Here is a 25,829-nt window from a genome sequence, read left to right as displayed (position 1 = left end):
AATAAAAGTTCAAAACTGGATGATTTCTGTAGATGGCAGAATATATATATTTGTGATATTTGAGTACTAGAATGAAGATATACGTACATACCAGTACATGAGTATACACTTGTTTTGAACGTCCTGACCATGTGGAAATCTGAATTTAAGAAAAACTACGTAGGGAAATAAATAAAAAAAACCTCAGGTGAAGGCAATGGGAAGAAATCACATCTTTACTTTATGCTGCTATATAAATGTATAATACATTTTACATTTCCCCCCGGTATAACCTCAGTTCTAAGGAAACTACTATTTCATTAGTTCTGCTTGTGATTATAATTTAGATAATTATGAGAGAAAGAGGAAAATTTTAAAATTCAGGTAGTTTCCTGATTTGCTAGATTTCTGCATGGAAACTTATTACGTTGCCTCTACTACACACCCACCCACCCCTTTCAAAAGCGCTCCCCTACTAGTATCGGTTGCAAACAGTGCACGCCCTTCATACCAGAAGTCTCGCGTGTTTCAATCCCACCCATGTCACCTCGATTCACGGTCGCTACCAATCCAGATTGGAAAACGCATTGCACTCCAGAGGTGGCAAGCCCGGCCTGGGGCAGCGAGCCGGCCTTAGGCACCCAATTAAAACCGGCACGCGTTGCAACAAACGAAGCGGGACCTTTAGATCCCACCGCCCCCTTTACGACCCCATTCTCTCCCGAATTCAACGGGGCTCAGGAACTGAAAAGGGCGGGGCTCCGCCGACCACGCATTTTCGGCCCGGGGATTGGCTTGAGGAGGGAAAGGGGGCGCGGCCGGACGAATGACGGTTGACGGAGAGGGCGGGACTATCCAGGGTGACACGTCGGACGGCGGCGCCAGCGCCAGCGGCGACTCTTCCAAGAGGAGCGGGAGTGACATTTCCGCGGTGCTACTCCCGTTCAGCGAGAGGAGGCGAAGGACTGATTTCCTACCCCCGCCCCCCCGCGCGCGAAATTCTTCTCTAGGGCCGGCATGGAACGGCTGGACCAATAGGCGCTGCTCCTTCAAGGTTCCGGAATTGGGCCGGGCCCACCTCCTCCGTTACTTAGCTGCAGCCGCCCCTCCCTCTGTGCAGGACCCCACGCCGGTCCCTCCCCACCTCCGTCTCGTGGGAATGGTCCCCGGCTGCCCCGATCCCCACCAGTGCTGTGTTGCGGGTTAAAGAGGGATCTCCCTGGTTCTCCAACCCAGGACCCCCAAAAAAAACACCTTCGGCTCTTGCTGCCCTCTCCCCCTTTTGTCCCTTTTAACTTGGTTTCCCCCCTCCTCCCCAATCTCCGGGTCTCGTCCGGATCTTGCCCCCGCCGGTGCCATGCGCTTCTCTTCGCTTCTGTCGCTCCTGCGTCCCGTGGGGCCTGTGGTGGTCGGGGTGTCTCTTGGTTTCACGCTCAGCCTGCTCAGTGTGACCTGGGTGGAGGAGCCGTGTGGGCCCGGCCATGGCAGCTTCCGCGAAGGGGGCCTGGAGCAGCATCAGCATCAAGGAGGGCAGGGTAACGCCGCCCGCAAACCCAATTCCGTCTCCGGGGGGCTAGGCACGGAGCCCGAGCAGAGCTGGGAGCCCCGCGTTCTGCCCTACAAGCCTCTGAACCCAGGGAAGGCGACCAAGAAAACCATCAGGTACCTAACGGGGAAGGGGGACTGGAGATGTTGGGGGTGGGGGGGAGTGGGTCTAGAACCCAAAGGGGATCCGGCTGCCTTCTTGGTGTAACCTCGACTTGCCGTTTATTTGTGTTGGGCATCAAGTGCAGGGAGCCTTGGGAACAACCTGTGGCCTTTTTTGTGGACCAGCAACTGGTTTAGGCCTGTAGGTGGGTCTGCTTAGTTCTTGGCCTACCAGCATCAATATTTAAGCGACAGGACTGCTTTCCTATGACAGCAGTCTTCGGAACTACGTTGGAATTGCCCCACAAAGTATGTAGTTAGGAAATGAAGGTTTGAGGGCCAGTTTAGAGTCCCACTAAAACCACGTTGCTTAGGGGTTTAATCTCCTGATTTTAATACATTGGAAACTACTTTGGAAAAATCTTAGATTTGAAGTGCGACAGACTTAAGTTTTAAAATAAATGTAGGTAGTCCTTGACTTACATCAGCTTCTTTAGTGACCATTTGAAGTTACAACGGCACTGAAAAAAGCAACTTATATGACCATTTTTCACACTGACTGTTGCAAACATCCCCGTGGTCGTGTGATTTACATTCGGATGCTTGACAACTAACTCACATTTATGATGGTTGCAGTGGTCCCCTTTTGTGACCTTCTGAAAAGCAAAATCAGTCAGGGAAACTAGATTCACTTAACCATGTTACTAATTTAAGGACTGCAGTGATTCATTTAACAAATGTGAGAAAAGTAAAATGAGGCAAAGCTCACTTAACAAATTTCTCACTTAGCGACAGAAATTTTGGGCTCAAGTGTGGTCATCAGTTGAGGACTACCTGCTCCATTTGGAAGTGACTACCACTTACAAGCTTGAATAATCAAGCTTCATATGATTGGCAAACATAGGAGAAACCAAAAAAAGAAATGCAGTTATCAACTTGGAAATAAAAGCCTAACCTTTTGAGGGTTTTTTGTGTCCACAAAACCAGAATTCCAGAGTCAGAAATGATATAGACATGGTTTACAAATCACAGGTAACTTACTGGCTGCATTATTCATGGACAAAATCAGTATGCCCTGATGCAAACCTTAGTATGATATGAAACTGGAAATGCTGATTCTTGTCCAGCACAAAACAGAGAATTATAGAACTAGACGGGGCCTTGAAGTCTTGTAGTATGATTCCCTATAAGATCTGCCTATATAGAACATAATTGTATTTGTGTTTCCCAGTCTCATGGCCCATAGCAGACTGCTTTATTAGATAACATAAGCCCATTTAGAAAATGCAGTATTTTGTTCTTATTTAGAGTATTATGCATGGTTTTTTTTTGCCAAGCAGGACCTTCAGAACAATCTACAATCACATTTTTAAGAAAATAAAAATAAAAATAAAGAGAAAAACAAAATATTTGTTAAAGGTGAACCATAAACTCTCAGAATTTATAAATGTCCTACCCCAAAAAATCCCCTAAAACCCAGTACTACTTAGAGGCAACCTCTCTAGAAGAGAGGGTTTTTTAAACAACTGAGATACTGCTAGAGAAAAGGTTCCATTTCATAGATCTGCTGACTGGATTCCCCTTGATAATGGGATATGTCATTAAGCCTCAGTGTAAAACTTTAAATTAGGCAAAAGTTAATATGACAGGAAACTATAGACTCAACATGGTTAGAGATTTATAAGTCAAAATCAGTAAACAGTGCAGCAAATCAAACTGTGGCCAATAGTAGACATATAACCAGCATGACTAATAATCATTGATAATCTTTTCCTCCGTAAATTTGGCTGAGACTTTTTAAAAGACTTTAGTCATTTTCCATCCTGGATTAGTGAATGTCATAGCTAAACTCACCTCTTGGAGGATTGGTGTGCTTATGATGGTAATTTAGCTGCAGCTTCCTATATCACTGTGATACAGTTGAAGGAAACTCCTAGTTTTAAAAGGCTTAGAAGGATTTATGCCTTGTTTTTCAAATGATATCCAAGATGGGAGGAAAAGTGGGGTGAGGGCAGCATGATACTGCAGGGCTGTTATTCATGGGTTTTGTTTTTGTTTTTGCAGAGTTGTTCTCTGGTAGTGGGACTTGAGCTTGATGGATCTCTGTACCTGATCTCCCACAGGAAGGCTTTGGGCTGCACTCTCACTGTTCAGGAAGTCCTTCTGTGCAAATAGTTTCCTTTAGAAAGAGGTGGGCTAGAATAAGAAAGTGCAGATGGCAGTTGCTCCCACAAACTAAGTAATGTGGCTGTGGCTTATTCTGAGAAGGCTGGAGGAGAGGGCTGAGTCACACAACTGTTTGGGTTGTTTCAAAATATTTTCAGACAGTGGTGTGTGTTTTTTTTGTAAGATTAAGGCAGTAGACCAGGAAATTCTGTTAGATTTCTGGGGGATCTGCAGGGGATCAGGACAAGTTGCTGATTCCTTGTTTCCTTTAGCAGCAATGAAGTGCCCCCTAGTTCTAAATTATGTTGCAGAAAAGTGCAAAAAGGTAAAAAGCCATCCAAAGTAGTCTCACCACCTCTTTGATTGGCAAAAGGGCTGAACCCTTTAAATACTGATACCCAGAACAAATACTGAGGTGAAGGTTATCTGTCTCCTCAACCTGCTTTACTGTAGTTGGTTGATTTTGTGTGGTTATTAAAAATGAAGCGGATTTAAGCCTGAAGTCTGCCCATCTTTGGAACAATGAATGTAGAAAACCATATATCAAGGCTTTACACATTTTGAAAATTGTGCAGAAGAAGTGCTTCAGGCTCTATTAAGGCGTGCAAGCTCCCACCCCGGCTTTAAAATCACCTTAAATATGTGCTGCTTTAACTATTCCATTGATTAGAACAACCACATCTTTTTTGCAGGATCATGCAAAAGTTTGATCTGCTTTTACATATAACTAAGAAGTGCTCTGCTTGTACATGTAGTCCTCAACTTGTGACTGGATGCTTAGCAATCATTCAGAGTTACAATGATCTCTCTGGGGACACCCAGTTCTGAAGTTCTGATGGCTGCCTCCCCCACCCACCCACCCCTGTAAGTGCATTTTGTGTGCATGGCAACTGGCCCACATTTACAGCAGTGTGCTATAGTCCTACATAGTCACAAAGTTTTTGCCCCAAACTGGCATTTATTTCCATTTTTGGCAAAAACCACCTCATAACAAACAATTTGTTCACTTAATGATAGTGATGTTCACTTAATACCTGCTGCAGAAAAAGTTGTAAATATTGGGTCGGTTGCGTGGGTGACCCATTTTATGACCATCAAGACTTATGACCATAATGGGCAGGCTCTGTTACAGTGGTGAGAACTACATATTTATATCAATTTATCTAAAAAGCTCTAATAAACAACTCTATTTTATTTTCAAGCAACTATTACAGTATCTAGTTATTTCACTAGATACTGTTGATACCTTGCATTTTACAGATCAGTTGCTCTTTTAGTTCATCCATATTGCAGATAGGAAGAACTGACATTAGGAAACAGTGGCTGGCTAAATCTAGCTAGTGAGTTCATAACAAGCAAATAAACAAATGAAGTGCTTTATGACTTGTATTTAGGTCTCTTAAGTATTATACAATTTATTTAATTCAGACATATTCTTTCATGATAGCTCTTCTCTTGCAGGGACTCTGCATTCCTTTTTTTTGCATTTTAACTCTTTTAAAAAAATTGATAATAACTTTATTATATTTTAAATAAGAAAAATAACTGACAGAAACTAATAATTAAGATAGAAAAATGAGTAGGAATAAAAAAAAACACAATCAAAAGTGCAGAGAAAAACAAGAAAGAAAAAGAAATATTTGGAAATGGCTTCCGACTTTCCTTCATAACAGATAAAAATACAATTTCATATTAAGCTCTTTACAACATAATTTTCATTTTTTTTTATTACCTACTGTTTTTTTTCTAATCACCAAATCCATATGTCTGCTATCTTAAATACTCTGAGGGAAAAAGATGGGATAAGAATCATTTCATCTCTCAAAAGGAATACTTTGTACTGAGAAAATGCATTTTTCCTTATGCCACTTCTGTTGCTCCAGTTCCTTCCCCCTTCCACACAGCAAAGTGTGTCAAATGTTACAGTTACAGCTATAAAGCCTATGACTGCTCATACATCTATTTTGTGGCAAGAAGTAGAAAGGGAAACTAAGTGTACCAACAAAATTCCTCTGGTAGACCTCCAGCCATTCCTTGTGATTGAAGAATTCACTGCTTATTGAGCAAGAATTGCTTGTATTGCCTTAAAGAATAAACCAACAAAACTCTTTTTGTGCAGTACTGCTCACCTCCAATTAGTACCTTGACTATTTAGGAATAACTAATGAGGGCTAAAATGCATCTGAGGCATATTTATAGATACATTTCTGTGGCTTCTGGCCACAGAATTGGATAAAAACGTTACAGAAGCACCTTTTCTGTTCTTAAAAACTATCTGATCCTGTGTTATCATGCTGTACTGCCTTTAATAGTTAACTTGTTGTGAGGTAGAAAAGTTGTAATTGTGCTCTTCCAAAGCCTTAGACAGTTCTGAAGACAATGTGAAATGACTAGGCCTCCATTTTTATGTGTTCTCTCCCCCCCACCACAGGCACAGGCACACACAAATATAAGCACCAATTCTGGTCTTTTCCAGCAGCCTATGCCATGCTGTCACATTTCTTAAAAGCCCCTTTAGCTCTTTGCTCCTGCATTTGCATCTCTATAGGTCTGTCAGATCCATCATCAGGTCCATCGACCAGTGTATGTATGGGGAGTGGGGGAGGAATCAGAGAAAATGTATATAGGTAGTCCTCAGCTTATGACCACAATTGAGCCCAACATTTCTGTTGCTAAGTGAGACAGTTAAGTGAATTTTGTCCCAATTTATTACCTTTCTTGCCACCAGTTGTTAAATGAATCACTGGAGTTAAAGTTAGTAATATGGTTGTTAAGTGAATCTGGCTTCCCCATTGACTTTGCTTGTTAGAAGGTTGCAAAAAGTCATCGTATACCCCTTGGGCACTGCAGCCGTCATAAATATGAATCAGTTGCTAAGCATCTGAATTTTGATCACGTGACCATGGGAATGTCGTAAATGTGAAAAACAGTCACAAATCACTTTTTTTAGTGATGTTGTAACTTTGAATGGTCATTAAATGAACTGTTGAATCTCAAGGGCTACCTGTATTTACACTTACATTAAAGCTTCCCTGACTGATGGTAGTTTACTTGGGTAGACTTAGTCTAATTAAGTAATTAAAAATCTATCTATTCTTTGGCAAAAAAGAGAGCAAACTACATGAGGACTCAGGGGAGCACAATTATAACCTCTTGCTTAATATCATTTGGCCTTTTTCTTATGTAGACATTACTCCACAAGGGTGACCTCTGGCAAGAATGATTGCTTCTTTGCAGCTTGGAGGAAAATACAGATTCATGAGCATGGAATTCTCTCCACTTCTGACTTCGCCTTTCTCTTTCTGCTAGATGGTGCTCCCAAAAAATTGCATCAGAGAAAATGCAGTCATTGCATAAAACCAAAATAAAACTCTTTCCCCAACCTCATATATTACTCCAAATTCCAGACAGGGAATCAGCAGGACAATATAATAAAATTAGATATGTAGTTAAGTGCCCTCCAGATCTATTGATTTACCATCCTACTTGATTGTTTAGAGTCAGAGACCAAAAATTGATGGAGTTTGTTTATACCTGAGGACCTAGTTATCTTAGGACATAAGCAGTTGGTATCTAGATGCACGGTGCTCATTATCTACTTGCTACAATTGCTGCTTGTATAAAATAAGTTACTATTGTCCCCAGCAGAGTAGCTGAGTAGCAGAGGAAGAGGCATATGCCGTGTGAATTCGAGAGGGAAAAAGCCAAGCTGATACGTAGTATGTCACCTAAACATACTTAAACTCTCCATCTATAGCAGTAGGAGAGTAGGCATGCAGAAAGATAACTTTGGGCGTGGTGCCATGTTGGATTATGCACATCTTACTGACAAAAGGCAAAATTAAAATATGCCTTCCTGTCATCACCCTGGATACTTGGTGTTCAAGGTAACATTGTGCATATGGCTGCATTGAGGTATGTAGTCTCTACTCACCTCTCCACTGCTTTTTTTTTTTTTTTGGTCCTTCCTCTCATCTGAGGACAATGCGAGTATGGAAGAAAAGGGTGCAGTGATTTCCTAATGCTCAGTAATGACTGGGCATAATAGAAAGAAAGAGACGGTCTTTTAGTTACCCGAGCTGAGAGTTGGGAGAAGGATTTTTCTGGAAATTTTTATTTTTCATAAATGGTATAGTGAAGCCTCTTGTCTCTAGATGTTGGGGCTTGTTCTTAGCACTTACCTGAGTTTTTCTTTGAGGAGGGCTGTGGTCAGCTGGGTCCTGAAAACACAATGCAGCATCCCTGTTCATAAGTGGCACTCAGACCAAAGTTTGATAAGTGTCTTAAGGATGCAATAAAAGACTCCATCTTCTATGTAGTCTGGACAATCCCCATTTGCTTTTGCAGGGATTATTCTCTTTTAACTGTATAGCAAGCAGAGAATTGGATGATGTTGAGGTCACTCTAGTGTAGAGATTTCCACATTGTGATGGGCAACATGTTTTTTTTCCCCTTGGGTAAGATGATGGATGATTCAAAAGATCCAGGGCACTGAACTTTCCCAAAGAAAGGCAGATACCTCTTAGGATTACAGAAATTGAAACTGGGTGGATAGGTGCATGAAGGAGAATACTGCAGATGGAGGAAGCTAGGAGATTTGCTAATCTCTAGTTGCATGTTCTTTTTGTTTCCTTAATTGTTGCTCAGTTTATTATTTCCTTTCAGTAAAATGTCAGTTCTTCTAATTATAGAAACACCTGCTCTTCCAAGAACGTTACAGAGATGCTGTGTATTTAATAAATACTAGTGGTTAATTCTACCAATTGCTGGCTTGGAAGGCCATATTTGCTTCTGGGAATTTGACTTCATTACTATGTATTCTCTCTTTACCTTTCTAATACAGTCTTCCCATTCAGAATTGGTACTTCGTTTCTCTACCCTCAATGTGCACAGAATTCTTTATTCCTTACTTTCTGACAGTGATGATCTGAACTTTTTTTTCATTTCTCATCTTTGTTCCTTTTTGCCATCTGAGGATATATATATACAACATTTAGGATATATAACAACATTTAGGATGAGGATATATAACAACATTTAGGATCATGCCCCCTACTGCGTTCAGATTCTCTTCTGAAGGCCCCAGATTCAATTTCTGTGTGCTGGGTGAGATCAGCAGGAGGGCTCCAGAGAGGAGAGATTGAATGAGTTGTGTTTCCACAGGAGAGAGCAATGAACAGGAAGTGGAGGTTTTGAATGAGTCTACTGTGAATGAGGTTAGAGATGGGAGTGGCTGGAGAGCAAGGACTTCCTGCTGCATTTGAATTAGAAAACTCTGAAGCGAGTTATAAAGAAAGGCCATCTGTTTTCCAACACTGTAGTATTAATATTGAGCCAGGTAAATGCTTTTGCCCATCCTTTGCCTGACCCAGTTCCTATGTATTTTCTCTTACTATGAGGATCAGTAAAACTGTTATAGGAAATCAAATCCCCTGGAGCATGGCAAACAAGAGTTGTATGTTCATGAAAGACATCTCATCCTCCTTTCAGAATTCTTGATAGGTTGCTTTGCCTTTTGATATTTTAACAGTTCACAACTAAGAAGACAAACCAGCATATTTTTTAAGTCAAAGAATTCACAGCCAACATTTATCAGAACTAAGAGCTGACTGCTTTTATAAAACAAGAAATGACATTATAAACAGAATTGATTACCATTTTTTTTTCTTTTCTTTTGGTGCTTGAGTAAAAGAACTCTTAGCATGTACTGATGAGTTTTTTAATAGTTGGAGATGCTTAGGCATATAAGAAGATTCTTTTAATTCTGTGATGGATGGTATTAGACTAGTAAGATTAGCTGTCTGACCTTTTTAAAGGATTGAAGAAAAACTAGGATATGAGAATACATAAGTTTGATTTATTTTAATATTGGCTTGATTTGTATAACATACTGTTTTTATGTACTTTTATATTCCCACAATATGTTCTGAATATATAAAACCAATTTTCTAATTTTTCCTTGCATTTAGTGATCTTTCAAAATAGGATAGGTTTTTCCTAATGCCAAGGGTTGGTTTAGAGGATAAATTACCTTGCATTTAACAAATTTTGAGTTGCCAATCTCAAACATATTTGGGAAAAAATCAACCAACCCAGTGTCAAAGCCATTTCTCTCCAGAGAAAGAGACTTGCTGTTGCAGACATGACATTATGATGGCAGCACAGAGAGTCCTTGGGCGCTGAATTCTAATTGTAACACCCTCCCCTCTTCTTCTCCCTTAGTGTTGCCCTTGCTGTATTCAGCTCAACTGGAGATTATGGTTAACTCTTTCCAGGAGACTGATTTGGTAGTTGCAGCCAATGTCACTGACCTGGGAAGGAAAGAGTGCTGTACTCAAGCAAATTGGATCAGGATGCCTACTCTGTGGCTTTTGATTCATTTCTTTGGCTGGGATTCTGGCTTACGCTTGTATATACAGAGTCACAATACACCAGAATCACTTGATACAGTAATTATTTACTCCCAACATTTGACAGGAGACAATGTCTGCCAAATATTGTCCTTTGAGGAAATCCCTGACTTGTCTTGCCAACAATAATCTCCTTCAGAGAATGAAGGAAGACAAGATGATCAGCTGTTCCTACTTGATATTAATCAATAGAGATGACTTAGCTGAGGAAATGGAAGGAACAAGTACACTGGCGGGCAGTGACAGTGTGAGGTTGGAGTTCCTGATTTTAAGAGAAATAGAAAACAGATTAGTCAAACACACATCTTCAGAGGTGGATTTTTAATAAACTTAGAGTAATAATAAATAGGATTCTTTGGGAGGAGAATCTAATAGGAAAAGACCTCAAGAAGGATGGGAATTCCTAAGGACATGACATTAGAATGCAGTAACCATATGTCCTTTATTATAAAGGACTGTCCTTTATTTCAGAAAGTAATCTGTTAGATTTCTTTAATTTTATTTTCTTAATTTGTTCTTGAATTTCCCTTTGTAAAGCAAAGTTATAAACATGAGCCTCTTTCAAATTTGCTCCCTTTTCAGGTTTGTCCTTTACTTTTTCCAAGAAAACGGTCACAGAAGATTGCAAACTGTTCCAGTTAAGATAAAAATGGAGGGCATTAAAAAAAAAAGCCAATGGGGTTGTACAAAAAGGTTAATAAAAATCTGAAAATGAGAAGAAGGACATATAGGAAATAGAATGAAAGCCAGTTCACAGAGGGATGAAGTTGAACTGTCTTAGAAAATGTACAGAGTAGAAAATGGTAAGAATAACCACAATAAAAAAGACTTGCGTAGATAGACACATTCAAAACAAAAATAAAGACTGCGCGAAGAAGGCAAAATGGTACAGATACGCAAGAAATAGTAGAAATATTTATCTCCTATCTTAATAAAATCTTCAATGGAAACTGCATGTTCGATTTTGAAAATGTGAAAAGCAGGATGAAGAGCTTCACATTGATAGAAAATTGAGGTGATACTGCTTGATTTTGACTGACTTTAAACCTTCAGGACCTGATAAACCCCTTCCAAACTAAAGGAGGGATGGCCAAACCTTGTATAATGTCCCTAAGAAGACCTTGAGATTTGATGAAGTGTCGGATGACTAAAAATATGGACCCTAACTTCAGAAAGTGGAAAAGAAACATCCAATAAGCTATAGATAACTGGTCTGACATTGATAATTGGAAAGGTTCTAGAACAGATTATAAAGAAATTGATCTGTAAAGATCTAATTACTATATATTATAAAAAATTCTGTATTATCAGACATCAGCATGGATTGACCAAGAACAAATTTAATCTCATTTTTGACATTTAATCTCATTTTTGATTGGTAGCTTTCTTAACTGAATGTGGGTATACTGTGGACATAATCCAGAACCAAGAGACATCTAATTTTCAAGTTAGCAGACATAATTGTGCCACTCTGTTTTGCAATAGTTAGACCTGTCTTGAACACTGGGTTTAGTTCTGTGCTATGTGCTTTAAAAAAAGGAATTGGGCAAAGAGATGGAAATGATCAGGAGACTGGAAATTAAGACATAAGAAAATAAATTAAAGGTACAGGGTATGTTTACTCTTGAGAAAACATCAAAAAACCTGAATGACGGGAAGATCAGAAGCTATTGTCTCTTATTCCAGAATGTAGGCCATGGAATAGCAGATCTACATTACAGGAAGGCAGATTCCAATTGAATGCTAAAAATAGATGCCTTATCGTGAGAACAATTTACCAATTACCTTGACCACTAATAGGGTTCCTTTTACTTAATATGTTGGAATAGAAGCTTAGATAACCATCTTTCTGGAATGCTCTATTTTGGATTATTGCACTGGAGAGGGTTTCAGTTGATGGCCTAAATGGCTGCTTCCAACTTTATGATTCTAAACTATGTGGCACTTTATAAAGTCATTTTCTTTTTTTGGGCTATAGAAACTGAATGTGGATATTACAGTGGCATTGCTGTTATGCTAGATAGTTCGCCTTGGATGGAACCTGCTTCCAAAACTTGAAAATGGAATCATGTTTCCTTGGTGGAAAGAATTATATGGAAAAGTAAACCTCAAGGAAAATTGAGAGGTTTTTTTAGATGAGAAATAAGTAAAGAACTTTGAGGGCAATAAAATTGCTCTCTGGTAAGTTCTGAGGTTTGCCTAACTCCTTTTTTGTCTTGGGCTCTCATTGCTAGAGTTATAGTTGGATCCAGTGGCCACAATCCGCTTGTTCCAGATTGTGTCTATTTACTCTTGGCTATTTATGTCCTTTTCCAAAGAGCAGGGCGAAAGAGTTGGCATTCTTTTACCAACTTGGTTTGACCCTCCAAGATATTATTAGTCCTTTTCAGACAGTGGGACCCCTAATGCACTTCAGACTCTGACCTGTTATGGTCATCATCTTATTCATGGGTTTCCAAAAGAGGCCCCTCTGACAGCATCACATTTGAAAACTGAGATATTTCGCAACACATTAAAAGTTTAAAAAGTTTTTCTTTTTCTCTACCCAGCACTTGATAGTTGGTTGGAAGCATCTACTGTACTTAATTGTAGGGAGCACAATGTTTTAACACAGTACAACATTCTGAAACATTGCTACAAACACAGTGATGTTTAGCATTTTTAAGTATAGTACAGTGCTCTTTGAATCAAGTAGGGTTTTAGCTTTTGGCAAAATGCAACAGGTTGATGTGATATGATGTGGTGTATGTAAAGTAATGTAACATATGTATCCTTTAAATCAGTGTTAACTCCTGGCCCTGCCTCGACCAGTCCCTATAGTTTTCCTGGCAGCATTTTTGTAAATGGTTTGCCACTGCCCTCTTCTTAGGAAAGTAACCCAGCTGGCTTTGTGTCTAAAATGGGACTAGAACTTTTCTGTTTCTAACCTGGTGCCTTTAACCTGGCTCTCTACTTATGGAATATACAGCATTATTACTGATGAAGCAACAATAATGTACATGATATTTTACAGAGTAGGATAGCCAAAAGTATGAAGCCCTCCTCCCCACCTGGGGGTGTAGCTTCCAGACCACAAATGCGATGATGGGAAGAGAAAGAAGATAGAATGCAGCAGAAATAGAGATAACAGGGTATCTGTGAACATGTGTGTAGTACTAGTATATGCAATAACAAGAGTAAGTACGTCTAATGACCATTGATTGTTAGGAAGGAGCAGGATATGGCTGATTAATTGGAGAAGTGAATAGGAATAGGTCACACAATATCAGTTCACTGTAAATCGTATTTGCTTATATAAAAGATAATGTGTACTTGGTTCCAGTTCATGGAAATTTCTTCTTTATGGTTTAAGCATAGGGACTAGGATTTTTATATAAATATGGAAGTCTCGTGACTTTTCCCCACCCAAATATCATCTCTTGTTGCCTTCCTTGGTTGGGTGAAAATCAACATGATCTTCCTCAACCATATGGAGTCTGTATTTTCATAGGCATTATATATGCTACAACTACAGCACCCCAAAAAAGCAGATTTTACCTTATGCGGATTCTTCTGTACGAAAGCAAGCACAAGTAAAAACAGTGGATTTTATGGGAAAACTGGGTTTGAGGTCTCCAAATATGCCCGTTGTCAATGCCTAACTTCCACTAGGTGGTGCCTATTCTTCAAATATCTTGAAGGTGATTAGTAAAATAAGCAAAACATTGTGTCCTTAAGCATCCCAACCTCCAATTGCTATTCTGACCTTGCTGGTAAAATAGAAACATGCTATTTGGCATTGGATTTCTTCTTATATCATTGGAACCACAAATGTTAGGACTGGGACATTTTGATAATGAAACTGTTTGCACATCTTTTAGAGATTGGCCAATTGCTATGAAGTGCAGGGCCGAGATGCCCTTGCCTTGATTGGAAAGGTGTGGTTGTTGGAGGAGAGGAGACTTAACTATCTTGCTTTCTTTTCTTTTCAATTTTTTCTGCATTCCCTCCCTACTCCTGAAGGACCCGATATATCAGCACAGAGCTGGGTATGCGGCAGCGTCTCTTTGTGGGTGTGCTGACCTCAAAGAACACATTGAACTCGCTGGCCGTGGCAGTGAATCGTACGCTAGGCCACCGGCTGGAGCGCCTGATCTACTTCACAGGCACCCGGGGGCGCAAGGTGCCCCATGGCATGACCGTGGTGACACATGGAGATGAGAGGCCCATATGGAACATGTACCAGACTGTCAAATACGTGATAGACCATTACCTGTCTGACTTCGATTGGGTGTTCCTGGTGCAGGATGATACTTACGTCGAAGCCCATCGGGTGAACCACTTGGCCTCTCACCTCAGCATCGACACTCTGCTCTACATGGGCCGACCCGAGGAGTTCATCGGTGGGGACACTCAGGGACACTACTGCTACGGCGGCTTTGGTTACCTGCTTTCTCGAGCTTTGCTCCTGCGTTTGCAGCCTCACTTGGAAAGCTGCCGGAACAATATCTTGAGCGCACGCCCTGATGAGTGGCTGGGCCGCTGTATCATCGACTACACGGGAGTAGACTGCGTGGCGGAGCAGGAGGTGAGGCTTTCTTCCCTCTGAGGTGGCCATGCCTCGTTTCCTCCTCCTGTGGGGAGAGCTTGGCCTGTGCGATATCTTCACAGTCACCGTTTTTGAGAAAAGGAAAAGAGGGGAAAGCCTTTGCTTTTATCCCATGAGGGTTCAGAGAGGAGAATTCTGATAGGTGTGCTATACAGTTATCAGATATTTCCTATTCAAGCTGTTACCTTAAAACATCATTGGGCTTTCAAAATCAAAGAGATAAGTGGGTTATGTTTTTTTAAAAAAAAATCTGAATCATTTTGAAACAGGAGCTGCTTTTGGTGGAACATGTTTCCTGTTGGGACCTTTTCACTGAGGGAATGTTATTTAACTCTTGCTTTTGTAGCTTTAACTACTATTTTAGTTTGGGCAAAACTTTTCTTTCTGGGTAAAAAAGGCAATATTCTGGTGCTGTCTCTCATTGTAAGAAGCCCTTGAGACTTAAAGTACATTTGCTTTCCTGTTCCCAGTAAGAGCTAAATTAAAAAAAAAAACACATTTTAAAAACTGTTCAGTGCCATCCCATCCCCAGACCAAGGATTCTAATCCAGCAGCAGGTTGACTTGAACAGCAGTGAAATAAGCATGAAGCAAAGAATAAGAACTATTTGCCCACTGGATATTTTTTATTCAAAGAAGGCAGATTTCAAAGATCAGGACTGACTTAAGAGAATAGTATGCTGTGAAATACGTTCTTGGTCATATCTGCCCTCCAACTGAAAACTGAGCTTCTTCACCAGTCTTTTATTTTGCTAGCAAAACAGATAGAGGTGCTGGTTAGCCTCTGGGTATATTTGCTGGAAAGGCAGAATTTCCAGACTGATGTACTTCTTTCCTTCTCCTCTGTCAGGGCTTACACTACCATTACTTTGAGCTTGGGAAGAACACAGACCCTGAGAAGGAGAGTGATCCGCAGTTCAATGCTGCATTCACTGTTCACCCAGTGCTGGACCCTCTCCAGATGTATCGGCTGCACAGACATTTTGCTCGTGTAGAGCTGGAGCACACTTATCAAGAGATCCAGCAGCTACAGGTAAGGTGTCCAGACTTTGCGATTCTAGGCCTATGAGCCGCTGATCCAAGGGTCCCTTGACTCTTTTGATGCATGCCTGCTTTCATTCTGCTCCCACGTTAATTTATCCGAAAAATCAGCCACGTTGAGCAGTACCCATAAAAGAACATCCTTCTTTAACCTGGTGGAGTTCAGCTCCTGGAGTTCTTCACCCAGTATGCCATTTTGTGGAATTCTGGGGATTGGAATTCAACACCTCTGAGCAATTGGGAAGATTATAATCAAAGTTACTCCCTCTCTCCAATCTGTTAAGGTAGAAGTAGACTAGCTGTCCTTTGCTCCTTATTCTGATAAGAAGGAAGAAGAGAAAAAGAGAAGAACAGAAGATGTTGGGATATTGGAAAAAGACAAGAGAGGAAATTTGTGCCATCCAGTTCTGGCTCCGATAATTGTTGGCAATTCTGCCCTCTGTTCCCCAGCTACTGAAAATATATCTTCTCTAATGTGGGCAATGTCAATCTGCTTTATTTTTTTCCAACCCAATAGAATATTGGAAATAAATTATTTAAAGGGGCTATCCATCTATCTGTTGTCCAGTAGCAAAGTAAAGATAGTCCTTGGATAATTACAACAATTGGGAACTCTTAGTAGCTGCAATTTTGGCACTGTGCTGCATAGTGACAACAATTCTTGCATTTCCAGTTACCATGGTTAAGGAAATACCCACAGGTCATTAAGTGAGGGCATCATGTGGTCTCCATTTACAACCTTCTCCTGGTTTCCCCACTGATTTTGCTTGACAAAGAAAGTTGCAAATGGTGAACATGTGATGCGTGAATGCTGTAACAGCTGGAATTCTGAGGACCTGTTATAAGTATCACATGTTCAGTGCCATCGTCCATTTCAATGGTCACTGAACAAGTGGTTGTTAAGCAAGGACCATCTGTAATTCTTCAAAAACTGAACAAAAGAGGGCCAAATTTAGCATGTTAAAGAAATGCTGAGTTTGAAAATGATCTGGATCAGGCTAGGGAGAAAGGAAATGCCGAAAAAGTCCTTCCGTGGATCCTTGTGGGAGAGGCAGTTAGGCGGCTGCTCAGAATGTGGCCTTCTGGTCTGGTCTGAACCCGCTTCCTCCTGTCCCCGCATCTAAAGTGAAGGCGCTATGAAGGGGCTTGAAAGAATTCTACAGGCTTGTCCTTTCTAAATAGGGAATGTTGGCATCTATATTTTCCTGTCTGCTTTTTCTTAGCCTTCTTTACCCCGTGCTACATTCTCAACTCATTAAGCAGTAAAAAGATTATTTTAGACTTGAATGGCACATTGGTAAATTGATCTCTGTGTTCACCAGAGCTCTGGATTCTGAATGGTTGGTTTTCTCCTGAAAATTGGTTATATAGGAGAAAGAGTCAGATTTTGAAGGAAAATATGAGGTTTATTTGCTTGCTTGTGGGCTTCATCTTTCTCCTGACCACTGTTCCTTGCAAAAGCCTTCTCTTCTACTCAAATTACGTTTGATATGCTAACGAAATAGCAGAGGTGGAAAGGACCTTGGAGTTCTTGTAGTCCAGCAGTCCACCATCTTTCTGGCTTGGCGGGGGGCAGGGGGTGCTTCTGTGTGGATGGCGGGCGCTTGCATTTGCGCCCATCGCTCACACAAGTAGAGCTGTGCATGCGCTTGCCAACCACTTGCACGGCCCAGTTTCCAATGGGCTGGGGCTTGGAGACCCCTGTTCAAGCAGGAGATCCAATATAACAGGGCTCCTCAAACTTGGCAACTTTAAGACTTGTGGACTTCAATTCCCAGAATTCCTCAGCCGGCTATGCTTTGGCTGCCTCTTCTTTGTGGCACCCTTTCAAATATTGGAATAGTGCTATCATGTCACACCTAGTCCTTCTTTTCATTAAACTAGACATACTCTAGACCAGGGGTCGCCAATCTTTTGGACCTCAGGGACCACCAAACTCATAATTTTAAATCCTAGGGACCACTAACCAGTTCCATGGGCGTGGCCTAATGTGTGGGTGTGGCTTGATGGTCATGTGACTGGCTGGGCATGGCTTATATGTAAATATTATAAATATTTATATAAATATTGATTATTTTTGTAAAAAAAAAAGAGCAACTTTTACCCAAAATCAGACAAAGCAGGCAGGCAGATTGAGTTGCTCACAGAATCACAGATTCAATCAGAGAAATATCTATCTGCCATTGGCTAGCTCAGTCTGTCACATAAAATTTGCTTGCAAGCAAACTCATAATATTTGCTAGTAAGCAAACTCACAAAATTAACTCACAACACACCATGTATGTAAATATTGAATTTTTTTATTAAAAAAAGAGCAACTATAACCCAAAATCAAGCAAAGCAGGCAGGCAGATTGAGTTGCTCACAGAATCATTCAGTGATCGATCTATCTGCCATCGGCTAGCTCAGTCACAAAAATTTTTCTTGCTGTGAGTCTGCACTAAATAATAGAACCTACAGTCCTAAGGAAGGTTTGGCTGTGCTTAAAAGCAGAGCCAAAGATCTAAAGATTAGCTAGAAAGCAAGAAATCCAATGATTTCCTGCTTTCTATCTAATCTAAATCTCCCAGCATAGCAGAACAGCTGATGGTCAGAAAAAGGAAAAATAGCAATTTAGCAGGCAAGTTTGCCGGGTAAGGAGTGAGTGGGCGGGGAGGGTTCCCACAGGCCATGTGGGCGGCGCAGCCTTGTGTTCCTGCGCAGCCTGGATTAATTGCTTTGGGGGTGCTCTGGAGGGTGACATTTCTCTGCAGACGGCCAAAATTTTCTTGTGGCCCACCAGTTGGCGACCGCTGCACTAAGGGACATGTTAGTTCTTTTAAAAATGTGGAAATTAAAAGTGTCTTACCTAGATAAAATGATTTTTCCCCATAATTATTTGTCCCATTAAATCTCACTGTGTGCATTCTTACAGCAATTTCCTTATTAGAAGTTTGGCAAAGGAAGACTGTAGAAGTTAGCTTGTGGTTCAGGAAAGCTGCCAGATGAGTCCAGACTGGAGTCTGTTGTTGCTAATTTCACTGCTGAGCCTAGTGCTGGCTCCCAAAATTAATCTTGACTCATAGTCTGCAACTGTGAATTCTAGAAGCAAAGAAGTTTTTGGCGTGACTGATGCCTGCTATTAATCTTTTAGTTTATGTAAAATCAAAAAAATATGAAGATATGAATGCATGCTTGTAAAATATGGAATCAAGACATTGTCAGTTGTAATACATCATGTTTCATTTAATAGTATTATACTAATGTTTTTCGCTATCACAGGTTTTCTTTCATTCTTTCTATTGCTGTGAATTAATATAGGAGTCTATAGCCTTGGATTATAATAGATATTTAAGTGATTTATTTCTATCACGTCTCCACTATATTTATAAACTATTTCATATAAATTATGTGCAGTCTTTCGAGCAATAAAAATGAAAACACATTTTAAAATAACCTGACAAAAATAGAGAAAGAGGAAGAAAGAAAGCCTTTCCTTTTAAGGGAAGCTATTTTCAGTGGGGAATAGAAAGAGAGCCCACTGCTTGGATGAATTAAGTCTTTGAAAACCCCTTGGGAAGGAAGCATGGCTGGTATTCAGTTGTCACCAAGATAAGGTGTAATCTCTGACCATTGGCTGGTATCTGAGTGGATAAACTATAGGGGCGACTATTTTACTCTCAATAATCAAAGGTTCTAGAGGCTAAATCCTAGGAGAAATGGTTGAGGAAGCCAGGCATGTCTAGCCTACTGAAGAGAAGGATTAAGGGGACATGATAACTATCTTCCAGTACTGGAGGAGCTGTCACAAGAAGAGAGAATTGAGTTATTCTTATTCTACAGGGCACCAGAGGGCAGGACAACAAGTAATAGATAGGAGCTTGTCAGAGAGAGATCCAACCTAGGAGAAATTTTCTGACAGTGGGACCAATTAATCAATGGAATAGGTTGCCTCCTGGGGTTGTGGATGGTTTTCAAGAATAGACCGGACAACCATTTGACTGGGATGGCATTAGGCTCCTGCCTTGAGCAGAGGGGTGGAGCAGAAGACACTGGAAGTCCCTTCCAACCCTATGATTCTGTAATTTATTGTGTCTGCTCCTAACAAAATGAATCCAATACATTTAATAATTTGAATATATTAATTGGGAAGTTAACAAAAATCCAAATGCTGTGATCTTTTCCCTGAATTTTGAAAAATAGTTTCCAAAGGGTAATAAATGCCATTGTAAACTCCCTCTGATAAATGTTGCGGTAATCTCATTCCTAACTTGTTTCAGAGTAAGCTATAATTTATGGATCCTTCTCCTCCTGTACAAGATTTGGGTCTCTTTCTAAGTAGTTAGCAAGAAGAAGATGAAGGGAGGTTGTCGTATTAAAGGATCTTGAAGTTCTGTGGCTAATGCTACATCCAGTCTGTTCAGGGAGTTTTTATGTCTAGACCAACCATTTGACAGAAATGTACACCCAGAGGATTGTATAATAATAGAAGCAAGTACATTGTACAAGCTTTGATGGCAGAGCTGAGCCTTGGGCCAGATTAAATTGGAATTATTTTTGAGGAATCACTAATTTGACACGTGCATGCCATCATAATAAGCATTCAGTAGCTAATGCGGCATAAATTAAATGCAATATACCATAAAAAACAGACAGTGGAATTTTAGTGCAGTGGAATTGAAGACCTATAAAAGGAGGCTTGGCTATAAGGCCTTGTATCTTCAAAAATCAAAGCCTCCAATGTTGTTTGCACTGCAGGAGATGGCTGAAGGCTTCTGCAGACTTTGATGGATATTTCATAATGAAGGTGCTACTTAGAAAGTTGGGTTGTTTGGGCCTCGTGGAGGTTAATGATTCCTAATCCGTGCTCAGTAGTTTCTTTTCCTGCCCAGTTGATTACAAATCAAATTTATACATTTGTCTTTAAGGTATCAAAAAATGACACTTCGACATTTTGACCATTGCTCTTGGCTGAATGTAACATGTGCCTTTCCCTTCCATAGTCAGAGTAGTCTTTGCTATGAAAGCAGAGAGATGTGACACTGCCAGGAAAATAGTAGCTCACAGAAGCAGAATTAAGCAAAGCGCAATGATTGAGGCGCAGAGTATGAGAAGAAAGTGAGCTGTTCTCACATTGGGCCTTTAAATAACGTGTGTTGATCCAAGAAGCATACATCCATACACACCAACCTTGCTGTGATCAAGCTTTGGGGGAATTGTACACATTAGATAAGTTAAGAATGAAATTGCAGTTTGCAGAAACATAATCTGGATCACATTTTCAGTCTCAAACAGCAAAGAATAACTGTGCTATGGAGACATTAGTTTTGAATGCAAACGTCCCAGGCTCAGTCAAGACAATTGCAGAACGAGTAGAAGTTCTAGTGTTAAACAGGATTGAGTTCTAAAAAGTGATTTGGTTTAAGGTTATTTATTCTAAGTGGCTTCTTTTTGGGAGAGGGAAGGGGGGAAAGGGAGGGAGAGGGAGAGAGGTATGATCTCCAGAATGGAGCTTTGATTGTGGACATGGTGCCACCAGGTGGCAGAACAGCATAAGGCTGCAACCCTGGGTGTTTTCTGATCTTTCTTTCCTGCTATTAAGTAGAGAAATTCAGTGGCCAGTGTGGGGAGGGAATTGCAGGAGGTGGCTTTCGGTCTGGGAAATTTGAATTGGAGCCAGTTGTAGAGTTGGCGTAAGACTTCACCTTTTCAACCTTTTCTTCCCCTTCCTCTATGTTGCAGCAACAAGTCTGGGGCAGGGGTTAGCGCCCAAATCAGTTACAGGTGTGAGGTCTGTTACTGTCCATGGGAATTAGCATGGTTATATCCGAGTCTAAAACTTAGGGCCCTTTTGGGGGTTCAGCCAAGAAAATGTTTCTGAACTTACCTTAATTTTTTTTCACCTTGTTTTTGCAGCTGGAGATCCAGAATACCAGCAGCCTTTCTGCAGATGGGGAGCTGAGTAGCATGTGGCCTATAGGCATTCCCCCACCTTTCCAGCCAAAGACCCGTTTTGAGGTGCTTCACTGGGATTATTTCACCGAAGAGGCGGCTTTTTCCTGTGTGGATGGGGCCCCCAAGTGCGAGCTGCAAGGGGCAGACGCAGCTGACGTGGCTGACGTGGTTGCTGCGGCCGTGGAAGAGCTGAACCGCCGATACCAGCCGGTGCTACATGTGCGCAAGCAGCAGCTACTGAATGGCTACCGTCGTTTTGATCCTACCCGGGGCATGGAGTACACCTTGGATCTGCAGTTGGAGATCGTGACCCAGAAGGGGCACAGCCGTTCCTTGGTCAAGCGTGTGCATCTCCTGCGCCCTCTCAGTGAGGTAGAGATTATCCCCATGCCCTATGTAACAGAAGCCAGCCGGGTCAATGTCATCTTGCCCCTGACGGCCTCCGAAAAAGACTACGCTGCCCATTTCCTTGACGTCTATGCTGCAGCAGCCTTTGAGAACTCAGAGAATGCCGTGTTGACCTTCCTCTTCATCTACGATCCTTTCGAAGCCCAGAAGGTGGCTCAGAATGACGTTTTTGGGGCCGTGAAAGCACACATCACAGAATACGAGCAGCGCCACCCTCAGGTGAAGATTCCTTGGATTAGTGTAAAGACGGACGTGCCCTCCCAGATTAAGGTGATGGACATCATCTCAAAGAAGCACCCGGTAGACACGCTCTTTTTTGTGGCCGGAGTGAGCACTGAAGTCACCACTGAGTTTCTCAACCGGTGCCGCATGAACACCATCAACAGCTGGCAGGTCTTCTTCCCCATCCATTTCCAGGGCTACAACCCCACAATTGCTTTCCACAACCAGCCTCCCCCACTTGCTGGCTTAGACCTAGTGCGCGACGCTGGCCATTTTGATCGCGAGGTTTTCAACGAAGCTTGCTTTTACAACGCTGACTATATGGCGGCACGCACCCGGATGGCAGCCGACGCCCAGGACAACGAGGATCTCCTGGAGACCATGGACATGTACGACCTTTTCATCAAATATTCCAATCTGCATGTCTTCCGTGCCGTCGAGCCGGCCCTCCTGCAGCCCTTCAGGCCCCAGATCTGCAATCCCCGGCTGAGCGAGGAGCAGTATCACCGTTGCGTGCAGAGCAGCTTGGAGGGCCTGGGCTCCCGGTCCCAACTGGCCATGGTGCTCTTTGAGCAGGAGCAGGGCAACAGTACATGAGGCCAAGCTTTCCCCTGCCTCTCTCAGCCCATCCGCTTCCCCACGTTCACTTCCTGACATGGCAGAGGAGAGCTGAAGGTGACTACTTAGGCTCTGAACCTCGGGTGTCCTGGCTGGCTTTACAGGTGGCACTGGGGATGGTGGAAGAGAATGGAAATGGGCAGGGTCCCATCCCATCCAAGGGTTGTCTTGCTCCGTTTGTCGAGAAGAAGGTCAACCTCTCTCCCAGGCAACAAGGGCCGGCAGGCAGGATGGCTCGGGCGCCCAGTTCCTGCCCGGTGGCTGCCAAGACAGCTAGAAGGGTTTTCAGAAACATCAGCAAAGGTGGGGTTGTGTTGATGTGGAGGAGGCTGGGGGGTCTGGTTTGTGGGACCACTGGGGATGCAGTGCTAGCCAGCCCCCTCAGGATTGCTCGGTTTGGGGAGCAACTAAATCAGTCTTCTGGGTTTTGGTTTGCAGCTGCTCATTAAGTGGGTGGGAGGGCCGAGGGATCCCTGTTGTATTCTATTTGTCCTGTGACACTCTTCACGGAACCCATGACTCGGGCTGCTTTAGCCGCTGCTTAGGATCAAAGGGGAAAGGGAATGATTGTGGCTCTTGCAAGGAGAGTTCAACGGCCCCTTAGGCCAGGCTGGTTCTGGCTGTGAGGGGTCAACCCCCATTTCTGCCCTGGCCGGCTGCCATTTTGTTTTCTGCTGTTGTTTGCAGTTTTGTGTAGGTTGCTATCTCGCAGCCTGATGCCCTTGCCCAGAACTCGGAGGAGGGGCATGTTTTGGCCAGCCGGGCATTGGATCATGGAGCTGGCAAGCCCAGAATGGAGGGAAGAGATGGAGTTTGGCTCTCTAGTGAGATTATATTTAATGTGACTTCAGCGATTAAAAAAAAACCCTTACATTTTAATAAACTGGAGTGAAAAGCAAGGTGCGTGTTGATAATTTTTCTGTTATGGCTCTGTATATGGCAGAGAGAGATTGTGGAGCAGATGGGGACTATTTATACAATGGAACTTCTGGGAAATCAGCGTGCGCTCCCTAAAACTGGGGAAGAGCAGCTGGATCTTTTAAACGAAAGAGCCCGAAAAGAACAGCTGTGGAATTAGCATCTTAGGTTTTACTATATGTCTAAAAGTACGGAACAACAGATAAAGCTTAACTGCTGCCTATAAATCGCAATCACTCTTTGGCTATGCTGCTCCAATTTTATAGAATATTCTCCAAGCCTATTATTTCCTGTTGGAGAACAGTTATTGATAAGAGTGTTTGTAATCAGTGAGAAAACTAAAAACGGATTCAGACACTCAGTTGAAACGGGAAGGCGAGTCCACAAAAGAACCTGTGGGGTGGAAAATAAAGGTCATTAGCAGGAACATGAAGGACTGGGTAGAGGAAAGAGGAAGACATCAAAGCGAAAGTGTAGGGAAGGGCCCCCCCCACTCCTGAGCTGCGGCCCATTTGGAACTGGGCTGGGTGAATGGCTGGCTGGAGTGCATGTGCATGCTCAACTCAACTTGTGCGAGTGGCGGGCAGGTGGGCACTCATGCACATGTGCTCTGGCCTGCCGCTCGTGCAAATTGAGCTGCGTGCATACACGCCAGCCCGCCACTCGTGCGAGGGCTGTGCGTGCACACACACTGGCCCTCTACTTGCATGCCTCAGTTTCCCTGTCCCCCCCCTCCAGCCAGGCTGGTAAGCTGCAAAGGTTGGAGACTGCTGGTGTAGGGAATTTCCAGGCCCCACCTTCAGACATGCTGCAGTGCAACACCGAGGAATCTCAGGAGGCATTCAAAACATCCCTCTGTTGCCCAACATGAAAGTGTTATGTTAGTTTAGAAGCGCCACTCCTGCAAGCTTCCCTCAATCATACACAATGCATGACACTTTCTTTGGATTTGGGGAACACATGCACAATATTGAAGTTTTAAAAGGGAGATTACATTTTCCATAACCTCTTTTGGGTGCTGCTGTGGCTTTTCTACTTGTTCCAAGATTCTTTAACACAGTCTTTTAAAGCTATGCATAATCTAGGTTAATTGTTGAGAGCTTGCCTCCATACGTATGGGGAATTAAACAAGGTCGTTCATCAGGGTGCAGAATATCTTAAGCTCAGGGCTGGAGATAGAATGGAATCGGTGCTATTCAGTGCTGTAATGTAAAAGTCACAGAATTAGATTTTCTTGGAACCATTTTGCGTGCTGGGAGGAAAGCTGCAGCTCATCCATATGACCACAGATGTTCTGAATCCATTTAAGAACCTGCATTGCCAGCAAGAACAAGTTGTACAGCATATAGGAGAATAAAGCCTCCTTTCTACTTGACTTGACTCGTGGTGTCTTTGTAGAGACATCCGTGTCATTTTTATGCCAATGGTAATGAAATCGTTTGCCACTGTCTTTTCCCAGGATGACTTTTAAAGAAAAATACCAATCTAGCTTGTTGTTTTGATATTTTCTGGTTGTCTCTTTTGCAAATACCAATCAAGTCGAATCCTGGTTATCTTTCTGGGTCGGCCAAGGCCGACCACTTTAATGAAGCCAAAGTGACCTCTAAGTTTTCAATTGTTTGCTTTCAAGTGGAATGTATCTATATATATCTTGCATCAAGTTCAGAACCAAGTGGGAGGCCGGAGTTGATGGAAAAGTCATTGAGACACAATTTGAACATTATTTTCATTTACAGGCAAGATTGGTTAATAAATCAGTACCCTATTTGTTTAACAATCTTGACAACATTTTGGAGAGCTCATTATAAACCTTTCTTTCACATTTACTGTTCAATGTTTGTTAATATAGGGAAATGAAAGGGCATCCTGTCACCCAAATAAAGAGAGGGATTTAAAATG

At 42.0% G+C, this 25,829-nt stretch overlaps 1 protein-coding gene across 1 annotated transcript; it reads left to right on the top strand.

Moving 5' to 3' along the window:
- Nucleotides 1-819: 819 nt before the first annotated feature.
- On the top strand, nt 820-25,829 carry CHPF (chondroitin polymerizing factor). Its single transcript, XM_026707915.2, has 4 exons — nt 820-1,641; nt 14,205-14,769; nt 15,640-15,822; nt 21,726-25,829. The coding sequence occupies exons 1-4, from the start codon at nt 1,337-1,339 to the stop codon at nt 22,989-22,991; spliced, it is 2,319 nt and encodes a 772-aa protein (XP_026563700.1). The 5' UTR covers nt 820-1,336; the 3' UTR covers nt 22,992-25,829.

Source organism: Pseudonaja textilis, chromosome 1, assembly GCF_049901715.1.
Source record: "Pseudonaja textilis isolate UNSWEBS1 chromosome 1, rPseTex1.2, whole genome shotgun sequence".
NCBI classification, from domain to species: Eukaryota; Metazoa; Chordata; class Lepidosauria; order Squamata; family Elapidae; genus Pseudonaja; species Pseudonaja textilis.
This window is presented reverse-complemented; position numbering and strand designations above follow the sequence as displayed.